The sequence below is a fragment of the Mus musculus genome, chromosome 4 (genome assembly GCF_000001635.26).
Source record: "Mus musculus strain C57BL/6J chromosome 4, GRCm38.p6 C57BL/6J".
NCBI classification, from domain to species: Eukaryota; Metazoa; Chordata; class Mammalia; order Rodentia; family Muridae; genus Mus; species Mus musculus.
Genome location: NC_000070.6, coordinates 33,026,897 through 33,053,250, shown reverse-complemented (window position 1 = coordinate 33,053,250; position 26,354 = coordinate 33,026,897). Strand labels below are relative to the sequence as shown.

The 26,354-nt window shown below is 43.5% G+C and overlaps 1 protein-coding gene and 1 long non-coding RNA gene across 3 annotated transcripts; one reads left to right on the top strand and one right to left on the bottom strand.

The window, feature by feature from the left end:
* Positions 1-883: 883 nt before the first annotated feature.
* On the bottom strand, positions 884-21,871 carry Ube2j1 (ubiquitin-conjugating enzyme E2J 1). Of its 2 annotated transcripts, NM_019586.4 has the most exons (8): positions 21,635-21,871; positions 16,469-16,542; positions 14,921-15,052; positions 12,434-12,518; positions 11,790-11,895; positions 9,265-9,394; positions 8,052-8,171; positions 884-3,569 (listed from the first exon to the last, which is right to left on the bottom strand). In NM_019586.4, exons 1-8 carry the CDS (start codon positions 21,663-21,665, stop codon positions 3,291-3,293), a joined length of 957 nt encoding a protein of 318 aa, NP_062532.2. In that variant the 5' UTR covers positions 21,666-21,871; the 3' UTR covers positions 884-3,290. The 2 variants fall into 2 exon arrangements, with proteins under 2 accessions (NP_062532.2, NP_001342423.1); NM_001355494.1 differs by lacking the exon at positions 8,052-8,171.
* A 56-nt stretch (positions 21,872-21,927) lies between these two features.
* Positions 21,928-26,112, top strand: 4933421O10Rik (RIKEN cDNA 4933421O10 gene). The gene is made up of 2 exons (NR_036602.1): positions 21,928-22,394; positions 22,730-26,112. It is a non-coding gene; the product is annotated as an RIKEN cDNA 4933421O10 gene (long non-coding RNA).
* The last annotated feature ends 242 nt before the right edge of the window (positions 26,113-26,354 follow it).

The window sequence follows — 26,354 nt, the reverse complement described above, 5'->3', positions numbered from 1 at the left end:
AGATCCAGACATGGTACTCAAATATGGACACGGAGTAAGATTGGGTAGCAAATACAACCACCTCCGGTTAAAAATGAGGTCTGAGTGCAGTCACTGGTTTTATTGGGCAGCTCAGACAAGTTCTGAAAACACCTGTTCAAAAGGCACTCAGCTTTTGGGTTGAACAGCTTCCTGCCAGTTTCAATGGCTCAGGTGAGTATCATTACTCTTGGCCAGCCAGTGTAGCACAGCTGGAAGGCTCTAACTGAAATCCTCGTTTAGAGGGAAGAATGGGGAGAGGGCAGGGGCATATAAGACTCGGGAAGGAAAGGAAACCTGCAAGGGTAAGGAAGCTCCCAAAACAAGTTTCACAAGCCGCATCCCAAAGAAGCACCACCCACTCAGGGAGAGACTCTAATAGGCTGAGCTGCCTGTCAGTCATGCAGCAGAGCTGCTGTTCCCTGAGTCATTGGTCATCGCCCAGGCTGAGGTAGGCTTTTCCCCGGATGATACCACCTTCAATTCACTCATGCTCCTGTTGTAAGTAACCCCAATAAGCTCACTGGTCCACTGCCATAGCCTTGGGTGAACTGGTTCTTGGACTGTGGGTAATGCCCTGTTTGAGGTGAATAGACATTTGTTCACACGGCCTCAGGGAGTCACTCTGAGGGTCACTACGATACGCTTGATACATACATACTCGCAGGCCATAGAGTGATGTAGGCTGCTTTGCACGTCATCCTAAGGCCTTGTCAGAACAGGTATGTGAGGTTGGAAATTCTGGGCTATAAAAGTGAGCAATCTCAAGATACCACAGTGTTTCTTCATAAACCGAAGCTGAATAAGCAGAGATCTTATTCTCTGAAATAGGGAAAGTTGCCATTTTCATAGTAACACCAGTAAATAACTTAGTTTTTAAATTCACCAAGCAGCTTGGTGAAAGCATTTATTTCAGTAGAATAAACAACAGCAGCAGCAGGGAAATGTAAAGTGCTACATCAAAGCCCCACCCACGTACAGAAGGTTCGGTTGGCTCATGGGCCAGACTGCTACAAGCAAAACAGGCAGATTTTTTTCAAGCATGCTATTTGAACTAATTTGATGTGTACTCATGTGCTATGCTGATCAGTGAAGAAGCCTTGAGTTCTGAACTCTGAGAACTGGGGAAACAAGGATTGAAGACTACCTACCAGTTTCTCCCTGGTTTGTGCCTTATACTGGATCTAGGGAGTTAACCTGAGGCTCTGACAACAGAGGCCCTTTCTAGGAGCTCACTAGCTCCAAGGTGGGGGTTGGAGGACAATTTTTAAATAGCATATCAGGGGTAAAAGCAAAATGTACCACTTTGATATGTGTATCAGGTGCTAAAAAATACCAACACACGTAAGGAGGTAGCCAGTTAGCAAAAGTGAGGGGGTGGATAAGATCTTGGAACAACCCTCGCCACCTGGCACAGGGGTCCATGTGGACACAGCAAGATGGCAGAGCCCCAAGGCTAGCCGGGCCTGACTTGGGGAGGACTGCTCTAGCACACAAGCCATCTCGGCCTGGGGCACACCATCAGGGTTCTTCTCCTAAGTGGGAAGGCCACCCAGGCTTCCCATTGGCTTACTGACTTCTTACTAGATCATGGACCCCAAGTTTCTCATATTATAAACTAAGACCTCAAAATATACTTTTTCAAAGCAAGAACATTATTTTTAAAATGGTAACCTATAGTCTTCCTTACATGAAGTCTTCACAAAGTCCTTGGCCTTTCTAGATTTTACCAACCTCATCAATAAACAATCCTTAAATAACTATAAAATCTACTCTATTAAACTGGGAGATTATCGTCTAGCACTCAGTGCCTTTTAAAACTTTAGGTGTTGGGATAACAACAGTAACAACAAAACCTGACTACCAAATACAAATGAAAATTATCTTCAGTGGTAACAGACCACAACATCACATGACAGGAGTGAAAATTAAGCTCACCTTTAGAATGATTTTGTGAGCTGTTTTTTTCTTGCCCATAATTATATTTAGTTAAAACACCATGAGGACTTTACAACTCCCCTCCCACATATACTTAAAAGACATATGAACTGACCGTTGTGGACTGAGCTAGAACCCAAACACCATTTATATTCAGTTGTCCTTAAAAACAAAAACAAAACAAAAACTTCTAAATGGGCTTTGAGAGCATGATATATTTAAAAGCTGGGGACTGCCTATATTTTCCAGTCAAATGGGCAATGTGGGGCCCTCGACAGTGCCCTCAAGGTTGCTGAGGGAGCATGCTGACGACGACGTTGTCCTAAGCAGTCTCACTAGTCACTGAGATGACAGAGCTACACGCGTCAGCATGGGGGGACTTGCTGGCGCCAAGGCAAAGATAGACTTTTCATGAAATTTTTCTTAGGCCTTGACTAGTGAACAATTCTAAGTAAAGGTTTGTTGTGGTTAATCTATCACTGTTATTTGGGCCCTGAGTTTTTCTATTAAAATCTGAATACTAAGCATATTTCTGGAATAATGAAAAGCTATAGTGATTATGAGCTGGGCATATAATTCAAACCATGTACAAATGAAAGTAAAGACTCAAACTTTAAGATCTCCTTACCTACTTGTAAAAGAAAAATAAAACAACTTCTGGCTTGGACCCTTCCTTCCTTGAGACAGGTTATGAAAGCCCGCTTTCTTTTCATTTGTGTGCATATTGGAGATGGTGCATACCAAAGTGGCTACAAAGTCTTTCCTCTTCAAGTAATATCCAAAAACAAAAATATAACAAAGATCTTCATGAATGTCTAAAATAAAATTATTCTCACCACACAAAGTTTCAAATACAAAGTTCACAGAGTGGGCACTCCCCTGTCTCTACTATAAATGACACTTCTCAAGAAGCTAGTGAGCAGTGCCCCTCCCCCATCCTTCATCCCTCTTGGTCTATATAACTAAAGACAGTACTCAGCAAGGGAGACTGAGTACCCAGTAATACTCCAATGTGGAAACACCTTCTTTTATCTGAAAATGCAAAGGACTACATAGAAAAGCAGCTTGGCTGTGAGCAACCACAATAAGTTACTTGTTTGTGACGTAGATTAAACAGTAAGACAAGGAACTATGGCTTCCAGTCCATAACCTAGGCAGGACAAACTTTTGGACCACAGCCTGAATGTCTACTTATAGCAAATGAATTTATAACAATAAAAAAGTAATGGAGGGTAAATACAAAATAATCTTTTTGTAAACAATCCTTAGGTTATACCCAATGCAGAATGTTTAATGAAGCAACTGAGTCACAGCTCTTAAGTCACAAACCAGCATTATAACTCAAAGTCAAATATGTACTCATTGGCCAGATATATTCGTCGGAATATAAGAGCCGCCAATGCTAAAGTCAGGATGATGATCAGCATGGCGGACCCGCCGTGCTCTGTGTGGTGGGCTCTTGGTGGCTGGCCTTGGAGCACATCGGGGGAAGTGGATGGCCTTCTCTGACTCTGTTGCTGGGCTCTGCGCTGCCGAGGGCTCATGGAGGTATTCTTAGGAGCTGGCTGGGTAGGTTGTGGCAAGGGTGCTCCTGATGGATTCTGGGCGCCATACTAAGAAATGATAAGAAAATCTGTTTGAAATCGGCCCCCAAAAAAGTTGTTCATGCACTTGTTAACAGTTTGAGAATACCTAGAGTATTAAATATGACTAAGGCAAATTTAACTAGAACCATCTGAATTCGGAGACTAGGAAGCAATCCTGATGAATAAGCCAGAAACCCAGCTTATCCTGAGCTCTGTGAGGTGGAGGAGCCCATTTCCCAGCAGCCAGAGGCCTGGTGTGGCTGTTTCTCTCCAGTTGGTAGACACAGGGACAGCAGTTTCCGCTCAGCATCTGGGCACGATTCTTCTTTCAGAAGATCCTGAGGGATACTGATTCTTCAGTATTACCTTACCACACTGACACTCCTTCACCAACAACAATAAGGAAATAGTTTTAAGCCATAAGTTTTTCATATCGGTATTGTAAAATGTGCTTGTTTTCAGACACAGCTTACCCTTTTCCAGAGTCCAGTGAACTAAAACCCAAGTCTACAGTATCTTTTACCCAGTACTCAGTACCTTATGCTGTGAGAGCCGCCTGGACCATGAGTACCCCAGTGTGCTCCACTGTGTACGTGGCTGCCCCATGGCCCCAGTGACAGCGTCTTCCAGTTGCCACAATGACTGGCTCAGTCAGGGGACAGTCATAATGTGACACAAAGGTTTCAAAATCTCAAGTTTGCCCTGGAGATATTAAAACTAGCAGTAGAACATTCAAGGAAGCCATAAAACATAAAACTACATACACACAGACTCCTTAACCTGCCTTGACTGCATCAATGGCTTTTAACTCTTTCACTAAGAACAGCTTTTCCATTAGAACATGTTTATTCTTTAAAACAATAAATAGGAATGAAATGTCTTAGTATGAGTTACATACAAGACATTTCAAATACTTTCCAATAGAGAAATGCAAACATTTAAAATAAATAACCCAAATCATTAAAACTATAAGCTTTGTGCTGGCAACAGCTTTAAACATGAGGGAACTGTTGATCTCAGTTACTTGCAAAATGTCCACTTGAACCTTGACATTCATTTCAACATCAACATTTTAACTGGGTGTGGGAGATCCCACCTGTAATAGCTGCACTCAAAGAGTGAAGACAAGATGGTGAAACCAAGGCCAGCCTGGGCTACATAAGACTACTTCATCTCAAAATACAAAGGTGTGGGGATGTCCCTTGATGGCAGAGCATGTTCATAGCATCCACAAAACCCTGAGTTTGGTCCCTAGCATAGGAAAAAAGCTTAGATAATCTAAATTTCTTAAAATGATTCTTTTAAGTTTCTTAAATTTGGTTAACCCATAATACAAAGGTATGAAGAAACTACTGTTGAGTTTGGGTTAAAATAGTACTAATGCTAAATTATCAGCTGCATAAACTTAGACTTGTACAATGTAGACTCCAAGGGACAGTCTGTCCATTGAAGAGCACAGATACAGAAAGTTGTATGGTATATGAGGCCCCCTGCTATCACATGCCACATACTGAGTGAGCCAACATTCAACCAGAGAACTTGTTACAGTAGCCAATAAAGAAACAGTACAGTCTAATTTCAGCATCCTCTTGTGAGCCTCTTGCCTCATCCCCCGTCCCGGTGCCACCATACCCATGGAGGAACAGGTTCTCAAGGAAAAAACATGCCGATGAGATCACTATAGTCTAAGAGATTGACTGATAGCAAAGTTTGTATTGAGTGTGTTATTTTTTCCTTAGTTTGAGGGGAGATTATCCTGCCCCTAAAATTAACAATACAATGAGCCTTTATTATTTCTAGTCTGGCTTTGCCTACTAGATGTGTGTTCCTAAGCCAGTTATTTAGCCTAAGTCTCAGCTCCCTCATCTGTACAATGCAGATAATATCTAATTCAGCAGTTGTGAGGATTAAATGGATTAATGACATAAAGTGCTTATGATAAACAATGACAGTAAATGTTAATCATTACTAATATTGTTACTATTAACATATCCTTTTCGGGGGCTGGAGAGATGGCTCAGCGGTTAAGGCACTGACTGCTCTCCCAGAGGTCCTGAGTTCAAATCCCAGCAACCACATGATAGCTCACAACCATCTGTAATGGGATCCAATGCCCTCTTCTGGTGTGTCTGAAGACATCTACAGTGTACTCACATAAATAAAAATAAATCTTAGAAAAAAAATTCCTTTAAGAACTGCAAATGTAAGAAACAGTCTATTTAAAAAGACAAAGATATACTTTTCAAGGCAATCAGATTTAGACTCAAAAGCTATGTTGTGAACTTACTTAGAGTGATTCTTAGCCTCCTTATTAGTATGATTAATACATTTAGAAAACAACCCTTTAAACATGTTCGTAATCTCAGCACTTGGGAGGCTGAAGCAGGAGAACTGGTAAATTCAAGGTTAACTTGGACAACATAGCAAAACCATGTCTTTAAAAGAGAAATTGAATAACCTAGCACAAACAAAACTCTAGGTTTGATTCTGGTACAAAATTAATTAATTAATCAATTGATGCCCAATATTTAATTAAATTGGGCAGTGGTGGCACACGCTTTTAATCCCAGTACTCAGTAGGCAGAGGCAGGCGGATTTTCATGAGTTTGAAGCCAGCCTGTTTACAAAGCAAGTTCCAGGACACCCAGGACTATACCCCCCTCCCCCTCACAGAGGGCTTATATAATGTTTTATTTAGGTTTCTATATTTAGGATGCCTTTTGTATAACTGGCTAAAATAATTATAGTTATAGATATGTGCCTAGCAATATATAGCAAGATTTGCATACTAACTAGAACAACCAAAAGTGAGTGAATTTTGTTTGCTTTTAAGTAGAATGCTCTTAGATGTTTACTTATTTGCTGCGGGTGAGCATACACATGATATATGTGGGTGCATGTGCCATGTCATACTTGGGGAGGCCAAGAGGACAACTTGTCAAGTCAGTCCTTTCCACCTTTACATGGGTTCCAAGGACTGAACTCAGGGTGTCAGACTGGTGTGGCAAATGCCTTTACCCACTGGGCCATCCTGGAATGCTTTTTAGAATCTCAGTCGCTGGGTGGGCCCAGGAAACTGGTAAGACTGGTAAACACAAGTTATCATCAGGTAGTTTCCTAGACCACTTACTCTATAAAAGCACAAAGTCATAGACAATTAATGACAAAATAAATGATCACTAAAATAACTGGAATATGTAACAAGGTAGATTTAAAGAATATTGATGTATCTATCTTACTCCCTGAAAGAAAGCAACTCAAAGCTATTTAGTCCCACTTTATAGTAGATACATTTTCTTTTTCAGTTTTCTGACTTTTGAAGTCCTATAAGGCCAGTGAAGTGGATTAGTTGCATAAAGGTGCTTGCTGCCAAGCCTGATGCCCTAAGTTCAGTGCCACGTCCCACAGGATGGAGAGTTGATACCTGCAAGCTGTCCTCTGCGCTCTGCACTTACATAGTAGCAAGTGCACAACTCCCTCACTAAATCAATAAACATCTTCTATGAAGCAGAGCGGGAGATAGAAGATGTGGTTTCCCAGTCAAATAAGCTATAACAAAACGGACTCCAAAACAGTAAGATCGTCTTGTTAAGTCATTTCCCCTCACAATCCTCTCTAGTTAGCACCAATCCAGTACTATTTGTGATCGGTCTCTCCCATTTCCTGTGCTGACCCACTTTTTGAAGCGATTGGTCAGAGCAGAGCTATCCTCAGACACTCACTCTGTCATCTAACAATTCCCGGCCACTGACTCCACACCGGCAGCAGTTCAACAGGGCTGTGTGCACAGAGTTTAATCTCTGTGTCTATGCTTCTCCACAGAGCTGCCGGCCGGCTGCATGCATACTGCAGGGTGCTCAGGACAGTCAGTGTGCCTGAGGGGCAACACTGCTGACTTCACTAAACCCGGACTGAATGTACACTTAGAGAGCATGTGTCACTAGACTACTAGGCCTATCTAAGCAACACAAGACTGTGGCTCAGGGAATTCTCGCCAGTGCCTAGTATCTATTAGAGTTATTAATATGCATGTTTTATCTAGGCTAGCACAATGTTAGCACTGACTTTAAAAGAAGTCACAGCATTCTGAAATAAAAACAGAACCTAGAAACTATTTTGTCTAACCCCACATAACAACAACAACAAAAATCAAAAAAACTGAAGTCCAAAAGATTTGTTCAAAATAATGTAATTAATGGGGCAGCTGGGCTAAAATCCTACTACTAAGAAAAACATAATTTTCAATATTTGATCTATGATCTTATCTTAATCCAAAAAAGTGTGTATATGTGTGTGTGTGTGTGTTTGTGAAGTGTGATGTGTGTGTAGTAAGTGGTGTGTGTGCTCACATACATGTGTATGTGGTTGTGGTGTGTGTATGTGTGGTTGTGAAGTGTGGTGTGTATGTAGTATGTGGTGTGTGTGCACACATACATGTGTATGTGGTTGTGGTGTGTGTGTGTGTGTGTGTGTGTGTGTGTGGTGTGTATTAAAAGATAAGAGCCATACCGATGTGCTTGCTGTAGCACCCTGGAATGTTGTAGGTAAATCGTCTTGTGAGTCATTTAGTGAGAAACACTGGTTTAAGTCTGATTCAGCGATAGTCTTTCCAGATGAATTGACTTCGGCCTATAAATAAGATACACCCAAGAGCAGTGTTATAAGAACTGTGTTAACAATCAGCTAACTCCCTCTCCTGAATCCATTTGTATTGCTCCTTTCCTGTCCACTCTCAGTTAAGCTCCGTGCATGTTTGCATCTGCTCCACTGGACACTGCATCCTGAGGGAGCTGCTACCTACTATGGAACAACGCCAATGATTCCCAACCTGCAATTCTAAGAACCTCCACAAACTAAAGCTTGGACAACGTTTAGGCTCGTCAGGCTAGCTGGACTGTAGCAATAGCCAACAGTCCCAGGCTGACCAGATTTACTGTAACTGTCAGCATAAGCTGCATGTGTTCCTCACATCTGAAACATCATGACATTCTAAACACATCTGAGCCTAAGGTCTCCAGAGGAAAGATCTAAGTACAATAGGAGTCCTGGAAAGGAAGGAGCAGCATCAGGATTTATACTTCCTCCTCCAGGGACTACGCTAAAACTAAAGGGAAAACTCCCAAGAACGGGACCTAGAAACAGGCAGAGGGCAGAAACGGAAAGAAGAGGAGACAGCAGCACACAGGTTCAATGGAATACAGAAACATGAGTGTGAATACTCAAAGTATTAGAATAGTATATAAATTTTATGTTTGGGTAAAATATGCAGAAAAAGAGGAGAAAGGGGAAACTGCCAAAATGTTAACAGCAGTAACATCTTGGAGGTGAGGTTACTTTGTTTAAAAAGAACTAGAATTTAGAAAGTACTAGGGATAGATCTAAATGCAGCTATAATACATGTGGTATCCGTGTTAACTAACATAGCCTGACAAACTCCCACAAGGAAGTCCAGGCTCTGATGAACCTGGGTAAGGGCTGTGGTGGTGAAGTACTGCCTGGCACGTGAGCACACAGCCAGTGAGCTGCAAAGCTGACTCCGAGTGCAGTCGTATATGCCAGTCTAGTTTTAACTGCTCTGCTCAGTGTCGCTTATGTCTTGTAGTAAGAAAACATTACTCAGAAAATCTCATTTCACTAGAAACACATGACTTTCCTTTTTGCTAGAATTCAGCAGTAAACACAAAAGGCTCCTTAAGTGGATCTGTTTAGGAATTTACAGTACCTTAAAACTAATCTGCCTGGCCAGTTCTTTGGCTTCTTGGTCAGCCTGGCTTGAACCACTTCCAGATTTTAATGGCAACAGGACATCCTTCATGGCAGAGCCACAGCCTTCACAACAGAAATCTTGCGATCTGGTAGGATACAATGTACAATGAGCATAAACCAAACAGCGGAATACTAATTCCCTTCTATGAAGATACTCAAATAAGGATTAGAGAGATGGTGTCCAATTCCCAGAACCCACATAGCAGGTAACAACCATCTGTAGTTTAAGTGTGAAGGGAGCCCTTTGGGACCTTTACAGGCACTGCACACACACACACACACACACACACACACACACACACACACACGATGCACAGAAATATACACATATATGCAGACAAGACACCCATAAATATAAACCAAAAATAAGTCTCAAAAAAAAAAGATACTTAAATACCAAATGACTAAAAGAAAAGACTACTTAATGATGTCATAGTATACTCATATATAGGCTGTGAGACAATTAAGGCAGTATTAGTTTTGAGGTGAGGGAAAAGGACTGAGCCCTTAGGGCCAGCAGAAAGAATGGAAACAGGCAACCTTGGAAGGTAGGAAGTGGGGGTCCCTCCCGAATGCACCAGAGACCTGGGAGGTGAGAGACTCTCAGAACTCAAAGGGAGGGACCCTAGATGAAATGCCCTACAGTGGGGAGTGGGAACTTATAGAGTCCACCTCCAGCAGAAAGACAAGTGAGGGATGGGGTTGCCATACCACAGTCACAACTCTGACCCATAACTGTTCCTGTCTAATAGAATTACAGGGATAGAAATGGAGAGTAGCCTGAAAAAAAGAAGGTCTAGTGACAGGCCCAAAGTGGGATCCAGCTCAAGGGAAGGTCTCAAGGCCTAACACTATTACTGAGGCTATGGAGTGATAACAAAAAGGGACCTATCATGACTGCCCTCCGAAAGGCCCAACAAGCAGCTGAAAGAGTCAGATGCAGATATCTGCACACCCAACCAATGGACAGAAGCTGCTGACCCCTGTGCTTGAATTAGGGGAAAGCAGGAAGAAGCTGAGGAGGAGGGAGACCCTGTAGGAGGACCAGCAGTCTCAATTAACCTGAATTCCCCGAGATCTCTCAAACATTGGACCACCAAACAGACAGCATACACCAGCTGATAGGAGGCCCCCAACACATATACAGCGAGGAATGGCGGATCTGCGTTCAGTCAGAGAAGATGCACCTAACCCGCAAGAGACTGGAGGCCCCAGGGAGTTTAGAGGTCTGGTGGGGTAGGTGGGGGGTGGGGGTAGGGATCCTCATGGAGACAGGGAGGCAGGAGGAGGTGTGGGATGTGGAACAGCTGGAGGGTGGACCGGGAGGGGAATAAAATCTGGAGTGTAAAAAAAAAAAGAAAAAAGAAAAAACAGCTTAGACTCCATTTTTAAAAAATAAGTTACCTAAAGAAAGATAAGCTTCAGACCTACAGTGACAGCATATTTATGTAAACTTTATTACTGTATGACACTATCCTCAAGAATACAGGTCATGAGCCTATTCAAAGTCTATGAAAAGTTTCCTTTATCTCTTATCAGAAACATGTAAAATAGGAAAGAAGCCAATTAAAAATAGAGTTTATAGCCAGGTGTTAACACACCTTTACTCCAGAACTTGTGAGTTTGAGGCCAGCTAGGCCTAAACAGGGGACAGCCAGGGCTACACATGAGACCCTGTCTCAAAAAACAGATTCCGTTATCTCAGTACTACCAAACGGAAATGATACTTTGAATTTAATGAATTATTATGATCTATAGATGAAAATACACCAAAAAGAAAAACCCCCTGAAAAGGCAGTATTACTACATCACTACTTAAGGAAAACCTTTCTTTTATCCCAGATCATTTATTAATGTCTGCTATAAGCTATATAAGTGGCTACAAAAATAGAGTGGATTCACTTACGAGCCCAGGAATTGGTCTTTCAGGCAGCTATATATAAGTAATGGCTCTGGGTTGTCCTACCTGGATGCCAGCTAACAGGGGACAAAGGGCCAGCAATGCTTTCCAGGAGACATGGCTCCCAACTGGAGGAAAACAAATCTCTATACAATTTTTCACTTTTTTTAATTATTATTATTTTTATGTGTATGGATGTTTTATCTGTATGTATGTCTGTGCATCTCATGTGTTCCTGTACCCGCAGAAACCAGAAGGAGGAGTTAGTTGGAGCCTATGGGGCTAGAGTTACAATGTGAGTGTTGGGAATCAAACCCAGGTCAGCCCATCAGCTGCTTTTAAAAGACTGAGAGAGATGGGCTGGTGATACAGCTCAGAGTACCTGCCTCACATGGGGTGGAACCCTGGGACTAATCCTTAATAATAATCATGAGATCCATTTTTATATTCTGGTCACTCCAAGGAAACCTGCAGAACTGGATTTCTACAATTCTAAGACTGGATCCTTAGCCAAGGTGACAGCAGAGAAAGAGACTTAACACTGTTGACCAGATAGTACTCGGCGCTAACAAGGAACTTACTTTTTGGCAAGCGCTCTTCTCTCCTCGGGTGTGTAATCTAGAGAACCTATGGCCCCCTCTCCTTTAGTCGGCATAAACCCGATGATGGCCAGCAAGGCTGTCCTTACTGAAACAGAAAGTGAACATCCATTCAGTGGACGGAGCTGGGTAGGAGCAGAGCAAGCACGGGGACCCACACTTGGTCTTGAACACTCTCATGCTTTCTGTATGTTATAAGAAAGGAAAACAGGCAGACACAGCAGTGTACACTGCAACCCATGCTAGGGACACAGAGTCAGGAGGGCTTGCTTGGCCACAAAGTCTTAAAATGTTCAAGTTCCAGGTTCAATTAGAGACTTTGCCTCAAAAAATAAAGAGAATTAAGACACCCCATAACAGCTGCTGGTCTCACACACATCTGCACACAAAGGTGCACAAACACACAAAGTAAAACCTTAAGAGAAATTAGGTTAGCTCTGGAAAAGATCTGAAGGGTTTCAGAGCAGGTTATTAAAGTCATATACAAGCCCACACATGAAAAGTATTTTTGTTAATTTCTCAGTGGTGTCACATATTAGCCAAAAACATCGTCAATCTCAAAAATGTATTGTAATTCACTATTATAAACTGACTAGTAACTGGCACTTGTATTCGCTGATACTCACTGCTCCATGAAGGCTGCCAGGTTTCAGGATGATGTCCTGAGATGCTTAAACAGATCTTCTTGCCTACTTCAAATCGTCCATTAGCCTTAGAAACAAAGAACACAATTTAAAGCTGCAAAAGTCCATTTAATGCCTTATCCTTTTCATGAATGTAGTTTATATTTATTTATGCATAATAATTTTAAAGATAATATTATCTTCTTAAATATTTAGACGTAGTTTTTTGTCCTCTTATAGACATTCAAAAATACATGTTAAATGCTGAATAAATAATAAAGGCTGTTTGTAGAAGGTTTATCAGTACCTTTCTGAGACAGTGCTAAAGAGTTAGCATAGAGAGATTTACTGATGCTGTGCCCTGTGCCTCCTACAGATCTAGACTTGCCGAAAGGTAAGACACATTAAGGACAGGTTAAACCTAAGGCCAGAGTCACCTGACTAGTTGGTGAAAAAGGTGTGGGGAGGTGGCATGAGACAGGAGTGGCTTTTCAGAAGGATGATGCCACTAAATTAGAGAGAACACAATCGAGGAAGAACACGGATCGTGATTTTTGATATCAGGAAAAGACTCAGCCTCTTGGCACCTTTCCTTTCAGAGGTGACCAATGAAGCTAATTCTCACACATGAAAAGCAGCTGCAAGCCTGAACAGGAGAAGTACCACAACGTTAAGGAAGAAGGTGAGGAGAGGCAGGCACGTGGTCAGAACCATCACTCTGCTAGGAGGAGGCTAACTCCGTCCTGCTTCACCCACATCCTGGGGTCATGGTCCATAAACATTTGCTGAATCAAAGTTGGAAGTGACTTTAGGGAAGGAAGTGAAGGAGGAGGCAATACTGACCACTAAGGAGGGCAGGGCTGCTTTCCAGTGTGCTAAAGCCACTTGATCCACTGGTTAACTACTGGAAAAGAGCTGTTGCCCACTGCTCAGCACTAGCGCATACACACACACACACACACACAAATGTCATGTATGCACACACAGATACATGCATGCACACAGAAGTGCACACACATACAGATACATGCACACATGCATGCACAAAACATATATACACACACAGGTACAGACACACATACACACAGATATATGTATGCACACATACATGCATGCATGCATACACACAGGTGTACACACACACTCACACATGTATGCACACAGGTCTCCCACACATACCAGCCCTTATTCAGCTGCTTGTTTCTCCCAGTTAATGTGTCAGTGGGAGCCTTATACCAATATCAACAATTAGCAGTAAGGTCTCGTGCTTATTAAGCAGCTTCTAGATGCCAGGAACTTTAGGAAGTGTCTGTATGTGCCACAACAACATGCCATTTGACAGAAACAAAAACTAAACTTCAAAGACAATATCTAACCTATGTGCTACAATGGAAAGGGCACACACTAGTCAGAGCCCTGCCAGTTGACTCTAAAACAAAGGCCGTCTGCATCCTCCCAAGTACAGCTAAGCTGTGCTAGTGTGCGCTTTGGATGCACACCTTGTTTCACAGAGTGCTACCCCTCAGATCAGATAAAAGTTAGATGGAACAAGGTGAAGACAAAGAAGCCGTGGCAGTTCTCAGAGAAGCATGTTTTAACAAAAAACATCCGTGAAACATGACTGCAACAGCCTAAATGAGATAAGTTACCAAAGAGAAAAATTAAGCAATGAAAAGGTTATTCTGGGTTCGTGTGTGTGTGTGTGTGTGTGTGTGTGTGTGTGTATGTGTGTGTGTGCATGTGTGTGTGGTGTGTGTCTGTGTGAGGAGTGCATGTGTGTGTGATGTATGTGTGTGTGGTGTGTGTCTGTGTGGGGTGTGCATGTGTGTGTGTGGTGTGTATGTGTGGTATGTGTGTGTGTGTGTGTGTGTGTGTGTGTATGTGTGTATGTTGCATTTTTCAGTTAGGAGAAAAATTAAACATAAGTGAGGGAAGAAAAGTTTAGCAATCAAAAGAGTTAGTATATCGATAGTCTTTCACATAAAAATAAAACAAACAAACAAATTCTAAGATAGAAACAGAAATAACATTTATTAAGGTTTCTGTGGCAGGCCCTATCCTAAGAGCTATCTATATACAGGATCCTGACTCTTTAATTTTCCTGTCAGCCCAGTCAGACAGACATTCAGCATAAATTTGAGGGGACTTGGGAAAACAAAGTAAGGTGGACAGAAACTGAAGCTGGTGTGACTGAGGGCATTAACAGGCCCACCTGTGCCGGCAGCACGCCCAGCATCCTCACACATGCACTCACCGAATCCTAACCCCACTGCTACGACACACATGCACTCACCGGCATCACCAGTACTTCACAGATGCATCAGCTGCCTCAGAACTATTCTGAGGAAAAACTATTACACGTCTATGGCCCAGGCTCAGGGAAAAACTCAGAATAATAGTCTACTTCATTTTTTATGAAGCAGCAGACTACATTTGCAGACAGCTGGGAAAGTTAACCTGCAAGCACTGTAAAAAGCCAAGAGCTCTTACTGTTAGCAGGATAATGCTTGGTGGTTTCATGGGGTACTCTGGTGGCAGTACTATGCGTCCATGGTAAACTCCTCCATCAAAATCGGAATCTGGGGGCCCTCTAACTGTGAAGTGCCATTCAAAAAGGTTATCCTAAACAAAAACAAGAGTCCACAGGATCAAGAACATTTAAAAGTATTATCATTTTTTTAATCAACAGTAACATTAAAAATGTCAAATGAGGAAAATCAAAAGCTTTCTAATAGTGCTGTAATAGTTTCTAGTGCTCAAAATGCCTTAAAAGTCACAAGTAAAATGTATTATTTAATGTAAATTTTATGTCTTATAAAAGCTAAAAACTTTTTAAACTAAATAATTTAAAATGTCTGAGTCCTATTATACATTCATAAAAAAGATGAATTAAACTATTAATTAGTGAAAATATAGTCAAATCATCAGTATAAATTTGAGTTATTTTCACAAATTTTTTTTATTCTATTTATTTTTTTTTATTAGATATTTTCTTTATATACATTTCAAATGCTATCCTGAAAGTTCCCTATACCCTCCCTATGCCCTGCTCCCCTACCCACCCACACCTGCTTCTTGGCCCTGGTGTTCCCCTGTACTGGGGCATATAAAGTTTGCAATACCAAGGGGCCTCTCTTCCCAATGATGGCCGACTAGGCCATCTTCTGCTACCTATGCAGCTAGAGATATGAGCTCTGGAGGTACTGGTTAGTTCATATTGTTGTTGCACCTATAGGGTTACAGACCCCTTTAGCTCCTTGGATACTTTCTCTAGCTCCTATATTGGGGGTCCTGTGATCCATCCAATAGCTGACTGTGAGCATCCACTTCTGTGTTTGCCAGGCACTGGCATAGCCTCACAAGAGACAGCTATAACAGGGTCCCTTCAGCAAAATCTTTCTGGCATATGCAATAGTGTCTGGGTTTGGTGGCTGATTATGGGATGGATCCCCGGGTGGGGTAGTCTCTGGATAGTCCATCCTTTCATTTTAGCTCCAAGCTTTGTCTCTATAACTCCTTTCATGGGTATTTTGTTCCTTATCACAAACTTTTAAAAAGTATTCTTCCCTGCGTATAACCGATTAGGAATATTATCAGACTGGCTATATGTCATTATACAGTCACCAAGTTCCTTTTCTAACTGCAAAGTTCTTACACATTGTAGCATGTGTGTCTTCACTATCACAAGGGAAATCTGATCATACCCACTGAGCATCCTCCTTTCACAGATGAAAACACAAGAGCCCAGGACAGCTGCAGAGACCCGAAGGATCGGAGTCTTCTTACTATACCATGTGTGCCATTCTGTCTACTACCCTCCCTCCCTCAGCACTGAACACCAGGTTAGTATATGAAACCCTCTTACAGAGTCCCTAAGTCAGCTTTGTCTAAGGAGTCTGATGAAAGGAACACTCATGAAACAGAAGAAAGTAGATCAATAAACAAACACATCATTAAGTACTCAAGCAAAGGAAACAGTTCTAAAGCCGTCCTAATACTGTAGTCCTGCGATCCTGAGGAGGACAGAGGCAGACTAACCTCCAGAGGCTGAGCGTGGTAATGATCTGTTGGATCTTTCAATTCTGCAGCTTCTTTCATCAATCGCTTAACGGCTAAAAGAAAATCCATAAGGTGGAGACAGTTAAGATATACTTCCCAAGTGATCAGCACAGACTAATAAAAACTTCTAGCCAGGTGTGGTGGTGCACGCCTTTAATCCCAGCTCTCAGGTGGCAGAGGCTGGTGGATCTCTGAGTTCGAGGCCAGCCTGGAACAGAGAGTAGACAGAGCGAAGAAAGGTCGGGTACCAGCTCTTGAAAGAAAATCAAGTAGTTTAAAATCAACCAAACGCAAAGCAGGCAGCCCTACCGATCCTCGTGAGGCATTTTCTCAATTACGGCTCTGATGACTTTAGTTCATGTCAAGCTGACATAAAACCAGACAGTACAAATGATTTTTATAAAGGAAAGGACTGAAGTCCTCTTGTAGTACTTTTCCTGTCACTAATAAATACCCTGACAAAATCAATAGAGAAGGATTTCTCCTCGCTCCCAGTTCCTCATGGTGGGGAAAGCATACAACAGGTAGCCGGTTACACTGCATCGTCAGTTGGAAACACTGAGATGAGGGCAGCACTCAGCTCATGCTGCGCTTTCATCTCAGTCTGCAACTTCAGACCATGAACAGTGCCATCCACAGTGAAGACTAACTTCATCTATATATCCCCTCACAGGAAATCCTCAGAGGCTATCTCTGAGGTGATTCTAGGTGCTGTCGGGCTGAAAACCCAGTGTTATGATGGTCAATTTCAACTGTCACTTTGATGAGGTATGGAATCACCTGAGAGAAAAGCTGCTGGTTATGACCATGAGAGATTATCTTGATCTGGTTATTGAAATGGAAAGACTCACCCACTGTGGGTGGCACCATTCCCTAAGCTAGGATTCTAAACTGTATTTAAAAAGTAAAAAAGGAGAAAGCAAGCTAGCATAAGCATCCCTTACTTTCTGCACTTGACTTCTGATGTAATACGACTCAAGCTCCTGCCGCCGCACCTCCCCCGCTACAATGGACTGTAACCGTGAACTGTGAGCCAAAAATAAACCCTCTTCCTGCAGTTGCTTCTGTCAGAGGATTTTATCACAGCAACAGAAAAGCAACCAAGACAGAAATTAGTCTGGTTCCTACAGAGAAATATCTTTACAGAATGTCAAAGTACTAGGGCTAGAACAGTCTGTCCCTCCTGGGGGTCCATCCATCTCCTGCTTCAACCCTAAGTCCTTTCTCTTTCTCTGACTGGGGGGGAAACATCAGTCAGAGAAGACAAGGCAGCTGTATTCCTACTCTTACTTTTGTGAAGGCCATGGTCTCTGGATCAAGACTTTGGGCTCCATGGGCCCCGTATTTACTCTTAGCTCACTGTACTTACACTAAATTTAGGGCCACAAATAAAAATAAAGAGGCTGTTTAATAGGTCATTGTCTTCCAAACATCAATTTATCTTATAAAGTCAGTATGTCAATATTATCAGTTGCAAAGACAAGGTGAATTTTAGGAGCCAGTGACCTAGAGATTCTTACCTGGGAACGCAAATGATATATACTCTCAACCACCTTGTCCTGTCCTCAGAATGAACATGTCAGCAAAAGTTTAAGAACTACTGTTTCTGTTTACAAAGACACCGCAAAGGTATTTACTTTAAAAATAAAAATAAAAAAAATTAAGGATGGGCCGGAGAGACGCTCAGTAGGTAGGCAACATGCTACCAAGCCTGACAACACGAGACACAACCTGAGTCCACATGATGAAAGGAGAGAACTGACTCCAGCGAGATGTCGTCTGATCTCTATACAGTGACACACACACACACACACACACACACACACAAAATAAATAAATGATAAGACCAAAACAAAACAAAGGGCTGGAGAGATGGCTCAGCAGTTAGGAGCACTGGCTACTCTTCTAGAAGACACAAGTTTGATTCCTAACACGTGGAGGATCTTAATCCAGTTCAAGGAGATCCAATGCCCTTTTCTGACATTAATGAGCGCCAGGCTCACACTAGTACACAGACATATTCAGGCAAAACATTCCTACACATAAAAATAAAGTAAAATAATTAAAACAAAATGAACAAACAATACACATTTGAAAAATGTTTAAGTGGAGAGAGAAAAAGAATAACTTCTTGCCTTAACAAGCTTATAGCAATTAGAAGACTTGAAAAAAAAATTGAAGACACTGTGACAGTACTGACCAGGTATGAATAAGTTAAGGACTACCTAGCCTAAGGGAGCTGAGAAGGCTGAACCTTAGAGAAGTTTAGGAAGTAATAGGAATTTCAGATGGGCTCAGTGGAAAGCATTCCAAACAGAGGATCCGATAGGGATGGAGACATACCATCTGGAGAGTGGGTCAGGAGGAAATGCAAAAGAGCCAAAGAGAGGCAGGGGAAGGAGCTGGCAAGGAAAGCAAGGGTTAAGTCTTGAGCAGCCCTGTCCAGCAAGCTAACCAACCTAACTCTGAGCTTTACTGTTGCTAAATGATTGCTGCTCAAACACTGTCAATTTGAGAAGAGATCTAGTGAGTGTTTGTTTAATGGATCTGTTTGATGACACAGTAACACCTTCACCACAGGGCAGAGGTAAAGGAGCTGACCAAGACTGAAGACTGTCTTGGCACCACTGTGAAAGGTGTCTCTGTGGGAGACCAGATGCCTAACACGTGAAGGGCAGCAGCTCCCTGGATGCTATAAATCCATGGGATATCTGAGGGAAATAGAGGAGTTTGAAGAAGGTTGGGATACCAAGGAATTTGGTTTTTACAACTCACAGAGACCTTTTCGATCTGTGGGAAATCTGTAAAAATGTTCAATCACATATTCTATGCAGACCAGTTGATATGGTCTGGGTTCACTGGAAAGTCTGATTAGTGTGAAGTTTCGGTTGATACCAACAGGATGAACAGGATAATTCCCAGGCTTCTGGTACGATGGAACAAAGTTACCATATGCAGGACACAACGGTTAACCATAGTCTGTATTGTGTCCTCCAAGATTTTCCCATCCTTATCTCTGAGATAACCCAACACTAGCAGACAGGAAATGAGATGTTTCGATTACTTCCTCTCACAGTCAGTAATCTACAAGTAACAAAGATTTGAGACTAAAACAAAGCAAGCATTATCACCAGACTTCTCGGCACTTTGGCAACTTCTAGAGTTCATTGAAACTACCTTCTCTACGAACTCAAAATCACCTACATCAACAGGGAAGACAGTTTAAAGCTTTTTAAAGAATAGCATCACCTAGAGAAGAGAATTTGTAAACAGATACAAGAGTCAACCGAAGTCCAACTTACTTTCAAAATTTATTAACTTACTAAGTAGATCAGACTGGATCTCACAGAGATCTGCCTACCTCTACCTCCCAAATGCAGGAATTAAAGGCACAAATCACCATACCCATCTAGAAATGTATTAAATTTCTAAAGTTGCTTAAATTTTATCATAATCTTGGGTACAATAGCCTATCAAGAAGGAGAAATTTGGGGCTGAAGTGAGGTCTCAGAAGTTAAGAGCACTGCCAGCTCTTCCAGAAGACCTTATAAACTGACCCAGATGGTAGCTTACAGCTGTCTATAACTCCAGTTCCAGGGGATCTTACATCCTCACACAGACATACATGCAAGGGAAAAAAATGCACATAAATAAAAAGATAGATAAAAGGAAGTTGTTAAAAAAAAAAAAAAGATTGAACAATTTCCTGACAACATTTCACACTGCATTATTCTCTGGACATCTGCCTAAGGACCTCTGCTGCTCTAGGTGTGACTAAGTACTGTACAATTTACTGCACAGTTTGATTTTAAAAGTCCAACAAATTTAGCTAGGTGGCAAACACCTTTAATGTCAGTTCTGGGAAGGCAGGGGCAGGAGGATCTCGGCCAGCTTGGTCTACAGAGTGAATTTCAGGACAGCCAGAGCTACACAGAGAAACTGTCTCAAAACAACAACAACAAAATTCCAACTAATTTAATCATTCTGGCATCAAAATGGTAAAATCCAGGCATTTCTACTTTCTCTGACCTTTTTTAACTCTTCAGGTTTTAAGTGATGGGCTGAAGACAGAGACATGTCCCATTAAAATTCAGCCATATAATTCTTACACAGGCGTGGTCAAATTTTAAACAAACACCGTAGAAATGACTAATTCTACATCTGGTCCCTAAGGCCACTTACTTATCAGCATTCAAGCTAACAACATTCTGTTCAGCCAATATTCTCTGGCTTTTCCTTTATATATTCTAAAAATTTAAAATATATATATATTTTTAAAAAGATTCACAATACCAACTCTTTCCCATAAAGATATCAGACTTAAGTCCAAACTAAGAAGCAGTGTGGGAAAGAAAACAAACGGTGACGAGAGTTCTAGTTCAATGATCATCAATACCCTGAGGCTTATTATTCAGAGCTAACAGGGAGGAGTTTTTTCCCCCTGACAAATTATCAAAGTACATTTTTTAGGCTCCAGTAATTTGTGCTACGTCTGCCTTAAAAGATATGACAACTGATAATGGGTTTTTTGTTTTTTGTTTTTGGCATTGTTTTTAGTGCACCAGAAAATAACTGGAGGCCAGGATTGTCTGAGGGCATTAACTGAAGGAAAGAAATTCAAAGTAGCAATCAACCCCCCCAAATCATGGTTAATTCCCAAGTGCACAGCTCAACTAGTTTAGCTACAGGACATATTTTTTTTTTCTACGTCTATAAATTCTCCCCCAAATACTGAAATTGGATATTTCAACCACAATAAAAATGGGATATTTCAAATGTGAGTCAAACACCTAACAAAAGTTCGTCGGCAGAGGCGGAGGGGACACGAAGGACGCAGATGCGGCCAGGGATGGTCAGTAGTGCGGACCGTCGTCGCCTTCGCACCTGCCCTTGGCTCGGCTGTCTCCTGCTTCGCTCCGCAGACACCGGGAGGAAGAGGCCAGGAGCGGAGGAGCGCCAGCGCATCGGGGGATCCGCAGCGGCCGCCCGCTCTGCGGCCTGCACCCCCGGACCGGCCGCGGCCTCGCGTAAAGCGCGAGCCCGGAGCAGCCGCGAGGGCCGGCGGACACGAGCGGGCCGAGGCGCCGCGCTCTGAGTCCCGGGTCCCCCGCCCGTCCGCCCGCCCGCCGCCCCAGCCCGGCTCACCCGGGCTCTTCAGGTTGTAGCGGGTCTCCATGGCGGACGTCCCCGCTGCCGCTCTCGTCGGCGCCGCAGCTGCCCGGGTCTCGCGCGGCGGACGCGCCTAGCGAGGGCCTCCGCTGACACCGCCCAGTCCAGCCCGACCGCGGGCGAGGTGCGTGCCGCGGGGTCCGCCTCCCTGAGGGCCGGCCGGGCGCCGGGGCGTCGCCGAACGGGGCGCCGGGCTGCGGACGGCCTGCGGGACTGACGTCCCGGCTGACGCGCCGCTGCGTCACCGCCGGCGCCGGGTCTGTGAAGTCGGCCTGACGTGGCGGGCGCTTCGTGGCGGTCGGTCACTCGGCAGCGGCGGTCCCGCGAATCCCGCCCGCCCGGCAGCCCTGGGGAGACGGGCGGCACCCTCGTCGTCCCCTCGGCCCAGCCCGGGAGACCGACTCGCCGCGGGCCCTTCAGGGGTTCCCGCGGAGCTCGCAGGGAGCTCGGAGGAACGGCGCAGCCCGGAGCGGCGGGCGGGCGAGCGCGGCCTGGGACTGCGGCGCCGTGATGTGCGCTTCTCCGAGCCCGCAGTTGGCCTCGGTGCGATGGACGGGAGTGGCCCCTAGCTCCGCGGTGCGGTTAGCTAAGGCAGCGTTTTTCGGGGTGCATCAGAACCTCCCAGAAATAAAACCAAGGGGTCGCCTGGAATGTTAATAAAAACGCATAAATGGGACAGGTCGGTCTGAAAGAGATGCGGTGCGTTTGTCTTTTCGGATCATGGAGGACAGAGAAAGTAAGGTTCTGGTTCGGACGGCTTACCGAGATAAAAGGGCCTCAAAAAAGGGAGGGAGCCAGCGGAGATTAGAGAAGGTTATAGGTGGAATGAAGATTAACCAATTAGACAGATTAGTGTTCTTGTTTAACATTGTCAAATGTGTTTGTGGGAATGTCAGTAATTTTTCCCAGCCGTCTGAAGGAGGAGGGAAAAAAAAAAGATTTAAGTGGCATCTTCTAAGCCATTAAAGGCGATGTTTTCTGAATAGTACGGTGATAATCTGAAGAATAGAGAAGCAAGCAAAACCGAGCTTCAATGTGCTTCTCCATTAAGCTTTCATTCTTTGTGTTCAGTCCTCAAATTTAGCATCCAGCAACCTGCGCTGCTCCGACCGGCCCCATGACCAGGCCTGCCGAGGGGGTGTAGTCGTTCCCATCCGCCCGCCAGCCAGACTCGGAAGGCACTTTGCCCTGAGGCTCTCCTCTTCCTCCCAACAATGGAGATAAGGATGTTTCTCTTTTATTTTATTCTTGAAGCCACATCACCTCGTCCTTGGGGGCTCTTCCTTAGGTAAAAGACAGCAACAAATCCGGCATTGAGTTATGGGCCCATGGCAAAGCTTAATTATAATCACTGCAAGAGAAAAGTCAACTCTTAATTTTTTTCTAAATATAAACATGTACAGAGAGGGTAAATATGATTTTTTTTTAAAAAAGGAGTAAATGCTAAAAGTTACTAATTGCTTGACTGTTAACTGGGTCGGAAAGATTAATTTTCCCAGAAATGTAGGTTTGTCAAAAGAATACTTTGTTTCTTCAGAACAAATTCCCTCCTAGAAGAAAGTAACAATTTTCAGCAAACAAAAAGATTCCATCCCAAATTAAAATTTGGAAGAATTTCATCTTATTTTTTATAATAATCCTGACGATAACTTTAAAAAATAAAAAACAAACTTAAACCAGTTTCTGGCGATGCTGCAAATAACAAAAGATGAAGTTCAAAACACTTCAGAGTCTTGACAGCTTTGAGCTACAATCCCCATGTGTTGTATGTGTTGTTCCCCGTTTCTCTAGACAAAGCCCTGTGAATGTGGTCCCCTTCCCCTTAGCGTTGACATCCTGATACAAGCTCTACTGGACGTTGAATGCTTGATCAATTCATTTACTCTTCATGAGTGTTGGCAGTGACACAGATTATTTTAATGGTTGAAGAAAATTGAAGTCTTGAAGAAATTGAGCAGTTCATTTAAGTTCTCTTATTTATTTTGAGTACAGTGCAGGTTCTTAGCTTCTTGGTATATTTTACTGCTACAGTCCAGGTGAGACGTTATAGACCACCACACATATATAAGGCCAAATTACAGTCCTTTATTAAGCCAGCAACCAAGAGCAGGCTCTTGCCCCCAAAGACTCTCTCTGCTCAGGGTATAGCATTTCTAAAGAGAAACCACAACGGCATCGCATCGTCGGGGTCAGGGGAGCTTGTTTGCATTTGTTTTGACTATACAACCAGCAAATATTTTGGTTATGTATCTGAGCCATGGAAAGTCCCAAATGTGCTGCCAAGGCGGATGTGAATGTTGTTGGGGTGGGGGGAGGGTGAAGGAGCTGGGAAAGTGCTCAAGCAGACACAAAATGGAGCCCGAGTAAGATCAGGACAAAATGGTGTTACTTTAGTCATTTCACTCCTTGTTACTTTTAGTGTTTCTTTTAGTTACTTTTCAAATGCTTGATGTCTCTGTTTGGATTCCTTAGTTTCCAATGCGTGCCCACTGGCTTCTAGCTTTGTAACCAGAGCAGAGCCGGAAAGCTGGTCCCTGAAGTCTCTGGAAGGCAAGGCTGGTCTGCGTGGACCTTTAGCGTCCCGGCCTCTTCCTTCTCAGGAAGTCTTCTTTACCTGGATTTGGTGGATCCAGGGGGTGACACCTCTTACTTAGTATTTAGATGACTGTCCATAGTCTATCCATAGCCGACTAGCCCAGTGGCAGAGTCTCTGACTTACATTATCTGAACTCTTGGGAGCCAGGTGTGATGGCATATGCCTTTAATCCCGGTACCCGGAAGTTGGAGCCAACCTGGTCTACAAAGTCTACAGATCAAGTTCCAGGGCGACACAGAGAAACCCTGCCTCAATTAAAAACAAGGAGAAGGGCGTTCTCTTTTTACAGAACTAGCTAACTACCACTCAGCCATGGAATTAGCTTTTCCTCCTAAGAGGGGGAGAATGGGTAGCTATCAGGATGGCAGGTCCCATACCAGTGGGGATGGCAGGTCCCATAAGTACGAGGTTGACCCTGTTCGCACAACTCAGATGTTTGACAAACTCCCCTTTGTTTGAGAAGTTGCTATTTGTCTCTGTGTTGTCTGAGACCTTATCATACATGGCCTGCCCTAAGGGCTCAGGGAGCACTTTAGGAGGAGGACCGGGTATTAACTAGGTTCTGGCTCTCATAAATGGGAACTGAGCAATGGGGTAAGAAGGGTTGAGATCAGACTCTGAGTGTCAGAGAGTCTGGGAGAAGTAGAGAAGAAGGCTGGGAAAGGGGCCAAGTGGGGAGAGTGAGTGTCATAGAGCTTGGGGTGACAGGAGAGAAGCAGAAGGGGAGTCTAGACAAAATGAAACACAGATGGAATCAGAGGGTGGAGGCTCCTGGATCAGAGGGTGGAGGCTCCTGGAACCACGAGTATAATCCCAGAAAGGAATCAGTACAACTCACAGAACACCTAACAAGGGCAGTGGGTTTCTCCCTTAAAGGTGAGGTGCACACGCCAAGTTGGCTTCTAATCACTAATTCAAAGAACCTAGAGAATAGACTAGCTCTCTCTGGTTCAGCCCTGAGACAGAACCAAAGGGGACAGAGACATTAATAACAAAAATGCCACTCTCTGGGCAGAATCTGTCCAGTCACTCACACAACAATTCGGCCAGCCAGCCATTAGAAACCCAGGCCTCCCAAACACTCACTGAATCCCAGGTCCTCTACTGGTATCCCAATATAGTGTAAGAGGACAAGGGAGTACCCAAACCTAAGAGCTCCTCAGGAGGAGGCCTGGCCCTCTTAGACCCTAAGGCTCCCCAGGAGCCCTGGCCTTCAGAACTGAGTTCCTAGAACCAGATGGACTCAATCGGTCCCGGTGTCTGGGAACACAGCAGCTATCCCAGACCTTCTGTGCTCAGCAGCAGGCACACGACCCCGGAATGACTTCAAGGGGTACAGGTATGGACTGAGTTCCGTGTGCATACGGTAATATCACTGGGATTTCTGTATGTTACAGTCCAGATGAGAAAGTTAAAGTGTCCAAGAATAGGCTCTTGCCCCAAAGAAACTCTTGGCACCAAAGCTTAAAGCTCAAGCTACAACATCTCTAAGGAAAAAAAAGCACAATAGCATCGTTATCAGGTATAGGTCAGGGGAACCTAGTCACATTTGTTTTGACTATATAACTGTGATGGTTTGTATATTCTTGGGCCAGGGAGTGGCACCATTTGGAGGTGTGGCCTTGTTGAAATAGGTGTGACCTGGTTGGAGTAGGTGTGTCACTGTGGGTGTGGGCTTAAGATCCTCACCCTAGTTGCCTGGAAGTCAGTCTTCCACTAGCAGCCTTTGGATAAAGACATAGATCTCTCAGCTCTGCCTGCGCCATGCCTGCCTGGATACTGCCATGCTTCCACCTTGATGATAATGGACTGAACCTCTGAATCTGTAAGCCAGCCCCAATTAAATGTTGTTTTTTATAAGACTTGCTTTGGTCATGGTGTCTGTTCACGGCAGTAAAAACCTAACTAAGACAACAACCAACAGATGAACATCTGGGTCATGGTCAGGGTTATGGAAAGTCCTGAGCAGACACATGGTGGAGTCAGGGTAAGATTCGGACTGGATGGTGTTACCTCTGTCACTCACCGCCATATTGACGAACTCTTAACATTTTTGTTTTTTGTTTTTTTTTTTTTGCTTCAATACTTTGAAGTCTATTT